Here is a 16530-nt window from a genome sequence, read left to right as displayed (position 1 = left end):
AAAACCGGCGAGCGAGACGAACTGCTGGAAACACGGAAAAACTCTATCTCCCTCTATCTATATATCTATCTATCTATCTCCCCCTCGTTTATTCTCTCTCTCTCTCTTTCTCGATCAACGGGTCCACGAGTTCCTTGATTCGCGAGAGATCAACATCGGGGATCCTGCTTCGGCGCTCTTCGAAACGATTCCGCTAACCAGACAGGGAAATGACGTGAATTAAATTCGGTTCTTCCCTGTCCCCGACGGTTTCTAGTATCGTTCGACTCTCGTCCCCGCGACGTTAATTAATCGCGGAGTAAATTCGCCGCGAAAAGTCGTGCAAAAAGTGGAAGACGAAAAAGCGGCGGCGGAAGAAGCAGACGCGGAGAAGAAGAAGAAGGAGGAGGAGTAAGAGGAGGAGGAGGAAGAAGAAGAAGAAGAGGAGCTAGAAGTTGGTTCGGCAACTTCCAAGTTGCGGGAGCGGGTAGTTACGCGTGAATCAATCTTGTTACGTTTCCGGCGGCGGCGGCGGCGGAGGCAGCGCCGCCCCGGTATGATCATAATTAATTAAAGTAATTACGGCGATGCGGTTTTCGGGAAAGGAAAATCGATTTCCGCGGCGTATTTACTCCGCACACTGGCAGCCGCGCCGGTTTTCTTGACATTCGTCGGCGCGGACGGCGGATACAAATCCATCGACGCCGGGAATTCTCGCACGCGCTGCGAGGAATGCGGCGTCGCCCGGTGTTCTCGCCGTGTCTCCGGAACGTTCGCGGCGCGGAGCTCGTTCCTCCGGAACGCGGACAAGCGTAAAAGGGCTTAATCCGTTTCATTGGCCGTATAAAAGCGACGCAACAAGGAATAAGGGCGGATAAGGCCGCCGGGGGGGTTGGAAAACGCGTGGCCGAGGCGGACGCGTGCGCGGACGCGCGTCTCGCGTGACATCGGTCGGCCTTTATTAAGCGTTATTAAGCGGGCGGAACGAGAAAAGTAGCCCGACAGCGGCGGATCCTTATTTTATACGCGCGTCGCGGATACACACCGCTCCGGATTACCTTGGCGTACAGCTGACTGACGTGAAATTCGAAAGAGGAGCCTTTAATCCATCCCCATCTAACGGCGGCCGCGCCGAGCCGGCCCGAGCCGAGCCGAGCCGAAGCCGGCTACCGAGTTTAGCTACGGTCTTCAGGCTTTTCCGACCAGTTTCTCGGCTGGCCGCCAATCAACGCGCCCGGACCTTGCTCGGATCCCCACCTGGGCTCGCCCCGTCGGCCAATACCCGCCCAAGGAAGCTGCCTGGGCAGCCACGGTGTCGACTAATTGCGGACAGACCGATGTCTTCCCCTTGGACCCCAAATGATCTCGGCCGGGGTTAAGACAGAATGATCGCCGCGGATACGACAAATTTTCGCGACCGATGTTTCAACCCTTTGCACTCGAGCGGCGGCTCTGAGGCGACGCGAAAAATTGCTACGCTCAGTTTCCAAAAGAATTTCTGCGTTGTTCGAATTTTGATACGTTGTCAAGTAATCGAAGTAATAACTTACGGTATAAGTAAATTATATATAAATTATATATATATAATTATATATAACTTATATTCGAGACTATTTTAACGTGATGAAGACGTTTGTTTCAACCATTTGGTATGACTGTTTTTATTTGATATATATGAAATAGAATTTCAATGAAAATAGTATAAGTTATACTATTAAGTTATACTAATTTACTTATAGTATAACTTGAAATAGAATTTCAATAAAAATAGTATAAGTTATACTATAAGTACATACAATTTACTTATAGTATAACTTGAAATAGAATTTCAATAAAAATAGTATAAGTTATACTATAAGTACATACAATTTACTTATAGTATAACTTGAAATAGAATTTCAATAAAAATAGTATAAGTTATACTATAAGAGAGTATATATATTATAGTATAACTTATACTATTTTTATTTAAATTCTATTTCATATGTATCCAATAAAAAGAATCATACCAAATGGAAATACTGTAGGTTGAAACAAACGTCTTCGTTCTCGCGTTAAAATAGTCTCGCTACAAGCGCGAACGATTTCATCTTTCCCGCAAAAGAAACGTCGAATTAATCTGGTAAGTATGACTATTTCAGATTGCAACGCGCAGCATGATATTCGGAGAATTCATGGCCTCTCTCTTCGACCGTCATTTTTGGCATACTTTGTAAGAGGATACGATGTATTTAACTCTTTGCGGTCGAACACCGCCGAACAAGAGGCATCGCATTTCTATTCGCTAGGTCGAACGTCGCCGCAAAAGTGGCGAAAAAAGAACAGAAAGAAATTTCGTTACCGTATAATAACAACAATATAATATTATTCAAAATGTATTAAAATAATAATATTCGACCCAGCGGGCACTTCGCTTGAAAAAGTCTCCGACCGCAGAGGGTTGATATACGAGAAATACGAGAAATATAACTATGCACGGCGGCGTCGCTGTAAAACAAGCTTGTTCGCGAACCTCAAACGGGGTCAAACGACCACAATCTGAGATTTCCACCGTGTCCTCGGGGAATTATTTTCCGGACGTTTCGAACGCATTGCAGCTAGCTTCTCGTCAAGTGGTCAAACACACACCGATACCGATGCGTCTGATAGTGTTCCACGGTATAGCGGAAGCCTGTCCCGATGTTACCAATCGAAAGGACTTTTTAATTATTGGTCGGTTGCGCGATTAGATAGAAAATCCCGAGATCTTGAACGGTGAGGACTGTGCACGACGCCGGATCGCGAGAGTCTCGAGTCTCCGGGAGACAACGATGTCTCCTAAACGTAGCGTAGTCGCTCCGATGAAGCAAAATCATCGCATTGAATCGGAAGGATAAACTAACGATGCCACACCTATTTCCAGCGCACCGGCAAATTGCTCGCCTATCGCGAGGCGAGGGACAACACCTTAGTATCCTGATGAGACGCGCTCAAACAAACAGAGCAGAAGCAACTTCCGAGCCGACAAGAAACCCGGTTGCGACACGCGCGAGTCCCGCTCGCTGGATTTATTCGGAGATATGTACATACATGATATATGTATAATAATATACATACACATATACAGGATATCCCAAAATTATAGTATTTCTGGGAAATGTTGGGTTCTTGAGATCATTCGAAGCAACTTTCTCCTTTACAGAAATGTTCTCCGAGGCATCGTTAACGAGTTATCAACGAAAAACACTGACCAATGAGAAGCGAGCTCGGCTAGCGCGAGGCGGCCGAGCCAACGGCGCCCAGTTCCGTTCATTGGCTCGGCCGCCACGCGCCAGCCGATCTCGCCTCTCATTGGTCACTGTTTTTCGTTGATAACTCGTAAACGAAGCCGCGGATCGCATTTTCGCTGAGGAAAAAGTTGCTTGAAATGATCTCGCGAATCCCTCGGTTCCCGTAAATACAATAATTTTGGAACGCCCTGTATATATGTATGTATGTTCGTGTTAGCATCGAGTTTCTCATCGAAACGTAAGCAAACATCAGAGAGCGGCGGCTCGAAGGTATTAATTCCGGCTGGGAGATTTCGGGATGGAGCACGAGGATCGGCCGATCTGCGCGGTTATCGGGGCGGCACGTATGGCCACGCGCGTTCATGCGTATTTACGTCCGCGAGAACGTGTGCTCGAGACGGGTGAAAAAGCTGGCTGGTAAATTTCAAGGCGGTAGCCCGGCTCGCCGGGCACGGCCGAAACGTACCCAGTACACGTATGAAAGCGCAATAAAGAAAAGTGGCGTTCGTGCTCGGTGGAAACGCGCCGCCGCCGCCTCCGCCGCGCGGCTCCGCAACAAGCCGCGCGCAACTCGTTCCCGACAATTTATTTCCGATCAAGTCGGCCATTGCTGATTAGCGCGACAATGCCAGCTTTGTCCAACGATTAACGACGTTTTATCCAATTCCACCCATTCCGTGTACCCTTCCCGTTTCCCCGATAATCGTACATTCGAATCCGGGATAAGATTTAAAGAGCCATTCTCTTCCTCTCTCCTTCTCTCTCTCTCTCTCTCTCTCTCTCTCTCTCTCTCTCTCTGTTTCTCTGTGCCGGCCGACTTAACGGAGGACGTCTCGACGGACCCCGGGACCGTACGTAACGCTTTTCATTAAACTTTCAGGCTCGAAGCATTTACAGAGGAGAAATCCTGTTGTCGGATTATCCGGGTCTATCCGCGGCAGTTCCGCGTCGTTCCGCGTCATCTTCCGGGACCGAGGCTCGCGCTCTCGTGAAAGGAGCCAGGGCGCGCCCCGTCACCCGGATGCAACGAGATCCAGCGGGAGCTGCAACGAGATACAACGCGCGCTCTGTACGTCCGTCTTTCCCGGCTTTTATCTCGATCGGAGGGAGGCGCCGTTACAAGGCGAACCCGTACGGAGATAGCCGATAGTCGACTGAGACGACTACAGCCGCTCGTAAAATGGAAAAACAGAGAGCACCCGTGTACCCGGGCCCGGCCCGACCCGACCCGACGTAAAGTCGGCAAAGGTCCCGAGACGAACAAGCCGGTGTAATTAGATTCTCGAACGAGTCTATAGGATCGACGATAACCTGTTCATCCCCTGGAACCCGCCCCGAGATCTCTCCCTCTCTCTCTCTCTCTTTCTCTCTCGCTCGCTCGCTCTCGTCTCTCCGGATAAGCTCGACGAGAGCACTTCCTTTATTCCGGTGCAATTATAGGCGCGAGACAACGTGCGTGTCTCTTCTCCCTCGATAATAAAATCCTCCCGTGTTACGCGGGGATACCATCCTCATCCCAGGGAGCTACATACTTTCTGCTCTTTACTACGGCCGAGAGGAAACGCTGGAATTCATCGGAGAGGTTTCCTAAGAGTATCACGAAACCTGCCGCGCGCGGCGGGCTCCGTTCTCGGGATGTCCTGCATTAAAGATGGTGCCGAGTTGTTTGCTCCAGTTTTCGCTCTCGCCTTTCTTCCCCGCCCCGTTTCCCGGAGCCCTTCTCCCGCCGCCGTGCTCACCCTGTGTCGCCGCAGCGTTTCGAAAATATTTTTCTCGCCGGGATAATGCACGTTATTTACTTGTTTATCCTAGTGCAATCTTGTTATCGTATGGCCGTCGCGCCGCACCGCGCCGAGGCGCGCTGCGCTGCGCAGAGAGATCCTCTGCGTTCCGTCCCGGCAGGCTCTGGATAGGATTTCGACAGGCTGCTGCGGAGCGTCTCGGCTACGAAGACACCGAGACCTTCATACCCGCCTCTTGGACGTATCCGGTGTCGAAAATTGGGCTCCGCTAACAAGGAACGGTTTCGAGTGTCCGACTCCGATTGCTTTTTGGTTCCCGGATATTACACAGCGTGTACCGAAATTGTTGTATTTACGGGAACCGAGGGGTTCCTCAGGTCATTTGAAGCAACTTTTTCCTTAGCGAAAATGCGATCCGCCGCTTCGTTTACGAGTTATTTACGAAGAACGGTGACCAATGAGCGGCGAGATCGGCTGGCGCGTGCCGGCCGAGCCAATGAACGGAACTGGGATTCGTGCGCGCGTTGGCCTCGCGCTAGCCGAGCTCGCTTCTCATTGGTCGGTGTTTTTCGTTGATAACTCGTTAACGATGCCTCGGAGAACATTTTTGTAAAGGAGAAAGTTGCTTCGAATGATCTCAGGAAGCCCACATTTCCCGGAAATACCATAATTTTGGGAGACCCTGTATATTGCATATAGATTTCGTTTGTTATTGATCAGCGAAGAATAAGAGACGCGTTTTTCATATTGAACCGTTTTCGATTTAGGGGGCGGAATCACCCTTCGAAGTTTATAAAGAGGATGCGCGAATGACAGCTTAAGATTGGCTGAAAAATCAGTGTGAAACTTGACTATATATTTAATTATAGCGATTTTCAAGAAATAACTTTTACTTCGGGGTGTGCGTCATAATGCCACTAATTTATTTCATTCATTAGCATAAAATTCGAGCACATTATTCTTACCATATTATTCTTAGCATTACAAATTAGCATATTATTCAAGACGATATGAATCGTCGTGCAGATTTCAAGTCTCTCAAAAATACATTTAATAAATTAATTAGGGGTAGTTTCTCCCGTGATAAGCATAACCGACAAAAAGAACGTTACTCAGCCATTCGGATGAGAAATTTCAATGAAATTTAAATCAAGTTCGATCCTCTACGAGACATCTAAGAACCGAAGCAATCGATCTCCGACACCTAAACACCCTTCTCCGTAAATCTAGACAGAAGGAAGCGCCGATTTCGCTCCTGTCGCGACCAACGCAGGACCTGCGCGAATTTTCTCGATCCCTGTGACACCGTTTAACCGAACTGTTTTGACGTCCACTAGACTCGTAGACCGGATTCGACGAAGCAGAGACGATATTTCCGCAGCGGAGCGGAGCGCATCGTTTCAGCGAGGGAAAGTCGCGAGCGGAAGGAGCCGGCTCCGAAAAATCGATTCGATCGGCGGCGTAGCTCCGGGCGGTAAATCGCATCAAGTTGGTCGACGTACGTGTTTCAGCACCCTCGTCCGACGTCCTATTACATCGGAGTGTGCCGTCGATTCGGCGCGGGCGCGCCGGTAAGTGAAATTCCAGTCGGCCCGAGCGTCTCTTTCGGCATCCTCGCGGCGCGGTGCGGCGCGGCAAACGTTTCCGCGGCTCGGAAGAATCCTTTAGGCGGTTCTCGGGCTGACTATTTCCAGGGTGTCGGGGGTGGAAAGCATCGGGAACAGTGGTCGAGTCGCCGGGCCGATTGTAGTCCTTATCGCCGGCAGTAACAGGGCGCGCTCTCGCGTGCCAATGATTGCATGGTCTCTGGGCGTTCTACCGTGAGCGCTGCCGTCGCACTAATACCATTATGGAACCAGGTCCTTGGATCACCATGAACCGACTCTCTCTCTCTCTCTCTCTCTCTCTCTCTCTCTCTCTCTCTCTCGGAAGCTCGTTCGCTCGCTCTCGTTCTCTCTCTCTCTCTCCGCCTTCTCTGCCCTCCAGGAATACAGAGCAGATTACGTATACGGTGTCAGTTGCATGTCCTAATCAGGGCTAATGTCCATTGTTCACTCGGTGGACAGCGCTCGCAATGTCCGGCCCGCGATCGATCGGTTTCGTAACTCGAAATCTTCCCCGACCCGACCCACTCTGGGCCGAACTTTTCGCCCCCGTTGTCCTACTTAACGGGAACACTCGGAACGCATAATTCACGCGTTGTATCGCGAGCGGCGCGCGACTGCAACGCGTAAATTAGACCCCGATTTTCCCGCGGAGCCGCGATAGAGCACGCGCGGGGATCAGCGCCGCCGTTTTCGTGGAACATTTTTACCGCGAGCCTGATAAAACTCGAGAAGTTCGCGCCGCTGGGAACGCCTTCTTTTTCTGGCGCCTAAGTCGCTGCGGTGGGAGAGAGACAGAGAGGGAGAGAGAGAGGGAGGAGAAAAGAGAGAGAGAGTGAGAGAAAGGAGAAAAGAGAGAGAGTGAGAGAAAGGAAAAAAAGAGGGAGACAGAGGGGAGAGAGAGTGGAAGGAAAGGTGAGAGTATCTCGCGAAGGACTGCGTCGCCGACCGTACGTGCAAATTCTTCCATTCGAACGGGGGCAAGTTTCGCGAGACGGTTTAACGGGTCCTTGCGAGAAGTTCGCGGCGCCAGTCGGAATACGAATTCGTTCCGAATCTCGTTTATTCCCTATTACGGTGGGAAATCGATTAAGCGAAATATATGGCGCGGCCGGAGACTCGCTTAACGTCCTCGCCCCGGCAACTTTCGTCCCGGAACGAGTGCTTAATAATTCGCCCCTTGATCATGGTCCTATATCAACAAGTACCGTGTAAAGTTTCCCAATAACAGATTTCCGCGCGGTGGAAAGTGGTACGCGAGTACTACTTGGATTTCATTCGATTCGTCCGAGAAGTTTCCCGGCCCGGGGAAGAACCGTATCGACGCTTCTCTCCGGGGCGAGCCGCGATAAAGAAACGGAAAGAGAGCTCGCTCTGGCTCTGGCCACCCTCTCCACGGCATCCGACTGCTTCTCTCTCACCCCCGCGTTTAATTTTGCTCGCCTTTGGAACGCGTCGAACAAACTAAGATGTATTTCCGCTCGTATCGTTCGGATCCCGGCTGCTACAACCCCGTTTCAACGTTAATGCGCCGAGTGTACGATCGCGTGGAGCAGGGTTTAAGCTCGGCTTACCCTTTAAGTGACAGTAATGAAATCGGGTGTGTCGGCTGGTTTCCACCGCAAACGCGAGCCGCTTTCTTTCCCGCGATTCGACAACCGTAACCACCGCGCTCTGCCTTCTATCAGGGCTTGGGAAACGGGAGACAATCAACGTGGACAAGGTCTGCCTCGTCTACGCTCGTTTCCCGATCGATTTTATACAGGTACGTGATGGAATAATCAGCGATTGTTGTTATTTTTAATGCCACGTTCGTTCCTCAACTGTTTTTCAGAAACCGGCGATGGGTGATTATTTTTTCCCGACCGTTAACGAGCGACCGAAAATTTTGGAGAAAATGTACGCGATACAGTTGGCTTGTATCTACCGTATGCACTTTGGTTCGTTGTGATAGCTAGTGTAATGTTCGAGAAACATGCTGACAAAGTTAAGAGTTGTAATACTCGAGGAGTTTGTCTCTTTTCAGAAACCGGTACTAGGAAAGTGTCAATTTGCAGCCCCAACGAGCGACCGAAAATTTTGAAAAAAATGAACGCGATAGAGTTAGCTTGTATCTACCGTATGCACTTTGGTTCATTTTAATAGCTAGTGTAGTATTCGAGTAACATGCTAACAAAGTCAAGGGTTGTAACACTCGAGGAGTTTGTCTCTTTCCAGGAACCGGCTCTAGGAAATCGTCAATTTGAACGCCCAACGAGCGACCGAAAATTTTGAAAAAAATGCATGCGATAGAGTTGGCTTGCATCTACCCTATGCACTTTGGTTCGTTCCGGTAGCTGGTGTAGTATTCGAGAAGCATGCTAACAAACTTAAGGGTTGTAACACTCGAGGAGTTTGTCTCTTTTCAGGAACCGGCTCTAGGAAATCAATTTGCACGTCCAACAAACGACCGAAAATTTTGAAAAAAAATGCACGCGATACAGTCAGCTCGCGCCTACTATACGCGCTTTGGTTCGTTTTAATATCCGGCACACGGTTCGAGGAACGTGCGTTCAAAGTGATGAATCGTCGGCCCGCGAGTTCACCTGTAGAATACGAGTCCCGTCGGCGAGACGCTAATTAGAACCGAGTAATTGAATTTTGCTGGCGCCTACGCCGTCGAAAAATCGAGGGGCCAACGACACATACATCTTTAAAACGCGATATCTCGTTGGGGCGCGGCGTCGCGTGGCATCGCCGCGGCCCATGAAAAATGAGCAAACTTCGTCGAATATTTCATCTCGTCGGTTGTCTCGGAATCCCCGTTTCTCTCGAGCGTTCTTAATTAATTAGTGGCGCTATCCCCCGCAAGGAAAAGTCGCGAGACGACCGCCAGCAGCCGGAGGGGACAAGAGGCGAGACGGAAGAGAGAGGGAGAGAGAGAGAGAGAGAGAGAGTAGCAGCGGATCAAGAAAGAACGAGGAACTTAAGCAGCTCTCTCGAGGAGGCAAGGTGAGAGGCAAACGTCGGTGACAACGAGACGAGGCCCTAAGAGGTAAGAGGGTTGCCAGAAGAGCGAGAGGAGGAGGGTGGAAAGGAGGCGGGATTTCCCTTGGCAAACCCAGGAACCCGAACCCGGTGGCGAAGCATCAGCCTCGGGCAGTAGTTATGCCGTGGCTTGGTTCAGGTTCCACCGCAATTCGCGAGTGTACGTACTTCGGATCTCCCGGCGTTTCCCTAAAATATCACGGGCACGGAATCTCCCGTCCCTTTATCCTTTGCTCCGCGATAACTCCCTTCCCCGCATTCCCGGGTCTCCTTCCGCCGAGCGTTTATTTAGCTATTATGGTGTACTTCGCATTACGCAATTAAATATACATACCGCCGGTCGAAAATTCGGGATCGATAGAGGGCACGGAGAATACATGCTGCTCTCCCCCCTGTCGGATCAACAATTCTCCAGTTACCGTAACTACAAATAGCTCCGGCGGTCCGCAAAAGCCGCGTCTAAAATCCCCCACCCCGTCCCTTGGCGGGTTCCCCTCAATTATTTCCCGCAGATTTTTGTTTCCGGCTCCATCAACCTGACAGACGAAAATATGAAATTTTAATCCCGCAAACGGTATCCCCCCGACCCGCGTATCACCCCGGTTTTGTAATTAAAACTCCGCAAAAACATGTTCCCGCAAATTATTCAAGGGATACAGAGAGTGAGAGAGAGAGAGAGAGAGAGACTCGCGTTGTGTTATTGATGCGCATTACTATTCAGAAGAAAGCCGGCATTTTATTCGTCGAACGGGAACGGTGAAATTTATCAAGAGTTAAAATGCAGCAACGATCGCCAGGATTTCGTACGGCGCTGTACAGCCAGAAATAATCCCCGGTCTTTCGTGTATATTAATTCCTGGAAGATAACAACGTTGCGCGGCTAAAGCGCGCTCCGAGGACCCGCGGAAGACAATGGGGCCAGACGGAGGAGACAAAGGGCCGACGAAATCTCGCCGCGGGAAAGAACGCGGTCGCATGTTGCCCGACGCGCTCCTGTCCGCGCTTTATTTATCGCCTGTTAAACCGGCGTGACTGCGGCCGACGTAATCGCGGGCTCATTAAAGTCGTTAAACCACCCTAACTCCGCCGGCCGACAAGCAGTCGTCGTTCGTTTATTCCGCGTCGCGGGCTCGTTCTGTTCGTTCCTTTTCTCGCCGACGAAAACGTTAACGAGTCGCCCGCGACCGGCACGCATCCGCCGAGCAATTCGGCTCAGGCCGGATTCCGGATCATGTTCGCAACTTGGTCCGCGCTCGCGTAACAGGTCTAATCATTTTTCAGCTCGACGCGGCGCGCCGCGGCTCGGCTCGGCGCGGCACGGCGGGATGAGTCCGCGAAACCTGACGCATTTCATTAAAAACGCGGCGCACAACTCGGCGAGCTCTCGACCCCACCCCCCTTCCGCGTATGAAATATCGGAATCGCGTTGCCGGGACCGACGCGGAGCCGGAAGACGAGCGAACGAAACGAAACGAAACGAAACGAAACGAAAAGAAAAGAAAAGAAAAGAAAAGGAAAGAAAAGATCGTAGGGTGCGGTTAGGGGAGCCGAGGGATGCGCAGAGGTTCGGCCGACGCGACGGCTCCGGTCTAATGAACGAATGGGGCCTTCCGCAAAAGGACCGCCGCGAACGGAGAAAAAACCCCGGCGCCGTCGCTTTTGCGGTCAGTTACTTTTCACCCTTTGCTGTTCTTTTTGCCCCGGTGGCCGAGCCTCGCCACCGACGAATTCCGGCAACAAGATGAACACCGGCGACCCGGAGCAACTATCTCTCTATTAAAGGGATCCCGAAATTGTCCGGGAGAAACGAGCGCGCCCCGTTAACCCCGTGTCGCGCCTATTCAACCCCTGGGTGCGTGCCACGCGAACGAGGCGCGTCGGGTGATCGGTCGAGAACGTCGAATTGTTTTCACCCTGATCGATAAGCGGAAAGGAAGAGGGTGGTGTCCGCGATACGCGACGAGTTCGCGGTCCTGCAACAACCTGCTACAGATTGGCGCCATGTTTCTTTAACCCGGCGGCGAAGATAACGCTCCTTCTACAAGGCGCTCGGGATTTATTCGAATTGATATATCGGAATATCAATTGAGTTCTGTGCTTCGTACGCTGAGCACTGTACTCCCTATATCATGCAATAGCTTAGTCAAGCTTTCCCGCGCGACCATAAACCTCGACCGGATGTTAATAAATGGGAGCGGCGGCAAGGGGTTGGACGATCATTATTCTATGCTTTCTGAGAAATGTAGGAGGGGATAGGAAATTCTCCCTAATTTTTCTGCAGCTTGTAAACAAAGGTGGACAATTTGGGAAGAGGAAAGACGGTTATTCGAGCCTTGCACCGTATTTTTTAATTGTTGACCATAAAAATGAGCCACGAGGATCGCGCACAAAAATGGATAATTTAGGAAGAGGGGACACGATTATTCGAGCCTTGCACTTCGTTTTTTAATTGCTGACAGTAGACGACCGTAAACATAAGCCGCGAGACTCGAATACAGTAATGTCTCTTTAACTGACGCTCAGATCGAGGCACAAAAATGGATAATTTAGGAAGAGGGGACACGATTATTCAAGCCTTGCACTTCAGTTTTTAATTGCTGACAGTAGACGACCGTAAACATAAGCCGCGAGACTCGAATACAGTAATGTCTCTTTAACTGACGCTCAGATCGAGGCACAAAAATGGATAATTTAGGAAGAGGGGACACGATTATTCAAGCCTTGCACTTCAGTTTTTAATTGCTGACAATAGGCGACCGTAAAAATAAGCCGCGAGACTCGAATACAGTAACGTCTCCCTAACTGACGCTCAGATCGAGACACAAAAATGGACAATTTGAGAAAAGGAGATACGATTGTCCGAGCCTTGCAACTCGTTTTTATAATTACTAACAATTCGTAACTATAAAAACGAACCGCAAAACTCGAATAATCGTATCTCCTGCTCCCAATTTGTCCATTTTTAAGCATCAGTTAGGGAGACATTACAGTAATCGCAACCTGCTCTCCCGAAATTGTCCATTGTTTAATTAGAATTTGAAGGAGAAAATTAGGAAGAATTGACCGTACCTCGCTACATTTTCTTGAAGGAAATTTCGAGAGAATTTACTACACTTTCCGCGCAAAGATCCTTGCAGAGGTGTGTCGCGATACAGCCAGGTGGTTTCGATGAAAACGGAATTAAACCGAGAAACGGGTAACAGGTCGAGAACGCAAATAAATTTTCTGTTTTCCTTCGCAACAGTTATGTGCCAACACACTGGCAAGCATCGAAAGAGTACCACGCGGCTTTCCGCGGAAAAATTCTCGGAGGGTTTCGCGTCCGCGGCGATGAAACGAGAGAGAGAGAGAAAAAAAGAACGAGATCGTACTGAAAAGCGCGGATACGCGGGGGCTGAAAGTTGCACGCGTGTTCCAGAGAGTAATTCAGTTTTAACGTTCGAGAAGCGCCCGGGACACTCGTGTCGAGGGCCTATCGATCGATGGAAAACATCTCCTTCGGGGGTATAAAGGAAACTGGGGGGTCGGCCGGGGCGGGGGTCACCGAATTAACGAAACCGATGTCTGAATTCGAGCGTGACACGGCGACGGAGGGGGGTGGGTAATGGGATGGATGTCTGTGTAGAAGGGAGCAAAAAGAACTGTAATCCAATTACGGCGGGTCGGAGGCCGCGGCACGGCCATTTGGACACGATATCGAGCGATTAAAAATAATATGTGAGCGCGCGTGATCAGAAGTTTGCTCGCGTGTGAACGAACGCGCTTCGAGCACGAGTCGAACCAGCCTCCTCCTCCCCCCCCTCGTCCGCGGCTTTGATTCGAGCTTTTCCGTCGGCCCGGCCGCGGTGTTTTCTCTCTTTAACCATACACGGGGAGGGAGGGGGCTCGGCAAACGTCACTGGCCACCCTTGTTCTCGATACACCGGATTCCTTTCATAGGGTGCTCGGCAAAGGCCGTGCGCGCCCGGCAATCGCGTTACACCGTGGCGTGGCTACTAGTTCCTCGCGCAAAAGTGAGCCGAAACTATGAAGCGAAATTGTTTCATAGAAACGACGGCGGGGCGGGGGGATATCGTGTTCGGGGCCGAGCCCGGAACGCGAATGGCACGGGTCGACGTGTCCGATCATTACGGCGCCGATTCTATTTATTGTAACCACCGGCGCGTGCCTATCGAGCGAATTGCCGAATTTCGTTGCGTTCTTCGACTACAAAGCCCGGCTACGGACAAATTTCATTACTCTTCCGCCCCTCCGCGAAATATTATCCCCCGCCCCGCCGATCACCGCGCCATGATTGTCGCGACACGCTGCATATTCATGCGCGCGGTTATAAAACAACAACAACAACAACAACGGAACGAGGGACGGGGTGGGAGAGGCGAGGGAGGGAAAAAAAAGGAATCGATTCGCGGGAAATGTGATTAGCCGATGGAGGAACGATCCTCCGCCTCTCTCTCTCTCTTGCGCGCGCGCTCCTCCTCGGTTTCTGGTCAGTGGCTCGATTGTTTTTTAATCTATCGAATTCGCGTGCCGCGCAATCTACGTGCAAATATTTGCGCAGACGGTCAATTTCATCTGTACGCGTCGGGCACGGTCGCAATCGAAACGGATTCATCAGGCTAAGTACTCGCGGGCCGGCCCCGATATCGAGCCGGATAAGTTGCTCGGGAGTACATTGCCTTTGGGAAATTCGCTTTGTTGCTGTTCATCGTTATTGCTACTGCCACTTGCGGCTCGATCATTGTTCCCGATTCGGCGCGATTATCCGTCCCATCGATCACCGATACCATCCCCTAACGAACGTTTCTCTAGGGTCTCGACGGTCGGCACGATTCCGTATCTCGTAACGACGAACGGTACTCCGCGCGCGGATCTCCTAGATCCCCCAGGGTCCCCCGTGATCCAGGCATGGTGCGGAAGATCGCGACGCTGGTCGCTGTCGGTAAAACGGACGCTGATCTACAGCGGGGAACGCGACCTTTCGCTATTCGCGGCCTCGGAATCGTCGGCATTCGAGGCAATCCGGGTCGCGTCGGTAACGGACTTACCTTGCGCGCCGTTAAGGGTGCGAACGATGGTAAAACAGGGGGGTTGAAGAACGGGCGTCGGTAACGAGATAGAGAGCACAGGGAGACGTTTCGCGAGAGCCTCGCGAAATGTTTCCGAAGCCGATCGGATTCGCTTTCGACGAGGCGTTTTATCAGCGGGAACGCGCGAATCTTCGGTAAAAGGCGTTGATTTCGTGGCGTGAATTTCGCCGGAGATAGGTCGTCGGTGAGGGTGATCACGGGGTTAATTACTATCCGGCGACGTTAAATCGCGCTGCTCGAGAATCAGGGGCGAGGGGCGGCTGTTAATAGTTCGCTTGTGTTACTCTTAAAAGTCGCAGGTGCGGGGGATCGAATTAGCGGTATGAAAAGTCACGTGTACGGGGAGTAAATTAAGCGTAATTAAAAGTGGAGGGAACGGTGAATGAACGGCGGACGAGAATGTTAATTAGGGAGTTTCGTGGGCGTGTGGCTCTCTTAAATTCTAGTACGCCGAAAGGATAAACGCGTCCGGTGCCGCGTTGCGCGCGTGTGTGTACGAAACTGAAAAACCGAGCTGCGAAGAAAAATGAGGAAACAATGGGGGAGAAAGTGGCGCGGAGAACGCCACGTGCTCGATGCTTTTCTTGCTCGAGCGATTAAAAATCCGCGATACGTCGAGGTTTCGCTGTTTCGCCGAGGAGACGTGCTCTCCTTTAAATTCGGCAGCGACGAAGCGGGCGTTCTCCGACGGAAAAAAAAGCCGAATCGACCGACGGAAAATTTCAACGGTATTCGGCAACGCGTCCCGCGGAACAACGGAACGGATAGCGACGGTAATACTTCATCGACGTCGAGCCATTGTGCGAGATATCCGTCCAATATCGCGCAATAGAGACATCGTTCGCGAGAGAAAACACGTTCGATAGTAAATGACGGCGCTCGGTGGCCGACAATCGGCGACGTTATCCGCTGGAAAGAATGCATCGTGACGAACGTTTATCGCCGGTTATTATAGCGCGCGTCGCGCGCGGATGCGCGGGCGAAACAAAAACCTCTGTTCCCCGATCGCGGAAGTTCTGGCGGCGTTGCGAATAAATTAAAAAATTTCATTAGCCGACGCGGCGCGGCGCGGTTGTTTAAACGGACGTGGACTTTCAGCGCGGATCAATTTACAGAAAGCGGAATCAAGCGGAAACTTGTTTGCTCTATTAAGAGACCCGTCAACTTCCGAACAAAATAAAAAGCTCATTAAACTTTATTCGGCCCGTTTAACGAACGCGGAATTCCCGTCTGCTGCGACGGCGGCGGCGGCGCCCGTACACGCTGCGAACGCGCGTAAATCCCGCGGTCTATTTATGAAATTTCGATAAACTTTCGACGGCATCGTTTCGACGGCGCATCGTGTTCCGGCTGGTTCGCAACAATGCGAAACGCGGGGAACGGTCGCTGAACAAAGTGCAACGCGGCTAATTAGCCGGATCTTCGGAATCGGAGCTCGGCCGCGCCGATGGAATCGCTGGTCGCGGCGCGCGTTGCCGAATACACGCGTGATAGGCGAACGAATCGAGAATACAACGGAAATGAAAACATACGTTTGTCCTGCGAATTCTGTCTGAACGTATTCGAGCATTCCCTCTTGGGACGGCTGCGTTGGTACGCACCTGTGTGTCTCTCTCTCTCCCACGGGGTCGATCCTTTTTTTTTAAAGCTCGTTCTGCAAGCAAACATACGAAACAAGATTAAACACTTTCGATGGATTCGTTTTGTTTTTTATTTCGTAATTTCGCGCGCGCGCGACCGCGCGCTGTTCGCGCGATCCGCGAGAGTTAACCCTTTGCACTCGAGTGGTGACTCTGAGGCACCATTAAAATTTACGATG

The 16530-nt window shown here is 51.0% G+C and overlaps 1 protein-coding gene across 4 annotated transcripts in view; it reads right to left on the bottom strand.

The window, feature by feature from the left end:
• Window positions 1-16530, bottom strand: part of Lar (tyrosine-protein phosphatase Lar) — a 515998-nt gene that overhangs the window by 354864 nt on the left and 144604 nt on the right. For 2 of the 4 annotated variants that reach the window (XM_076525239.1, XM_076525238.1), the window contains exon 2: window positions 16244-16365. In XM_076525239.1, coding sequence (XP_076381354.1) covers window positions 16244-16281 — 38 coding nt within the window. In that variant the 5' untranslated portion in view covers window positions 16282-16365. The remainder of the gene's footprint in view (window positions 1-16243; window positions 16366-16530) is intronic. The other 2 variants (XM_076525242.1, XM_076525241.1) reach the window with 1 other exon arrangement.

Source organism: Megalopta genalis, chromosome 11, assembly GCF_051020955.1.
Source record: "Megalopta genalis isolate 19385.01 chromosome 11, iyMegGena1_principal, whole genome shotgun sequence".
NCBI lineage: Eukaryota > Metazoa > Arthropoda > Insecta > Hymenoptera > Halictidae > Megalopta > Megalopta genalis.
The sequence above is the reverse complement of the archived record's forward strand: the minus strand, read 5'-3'. Positions and strand labels throughout refer to the sequence as shown.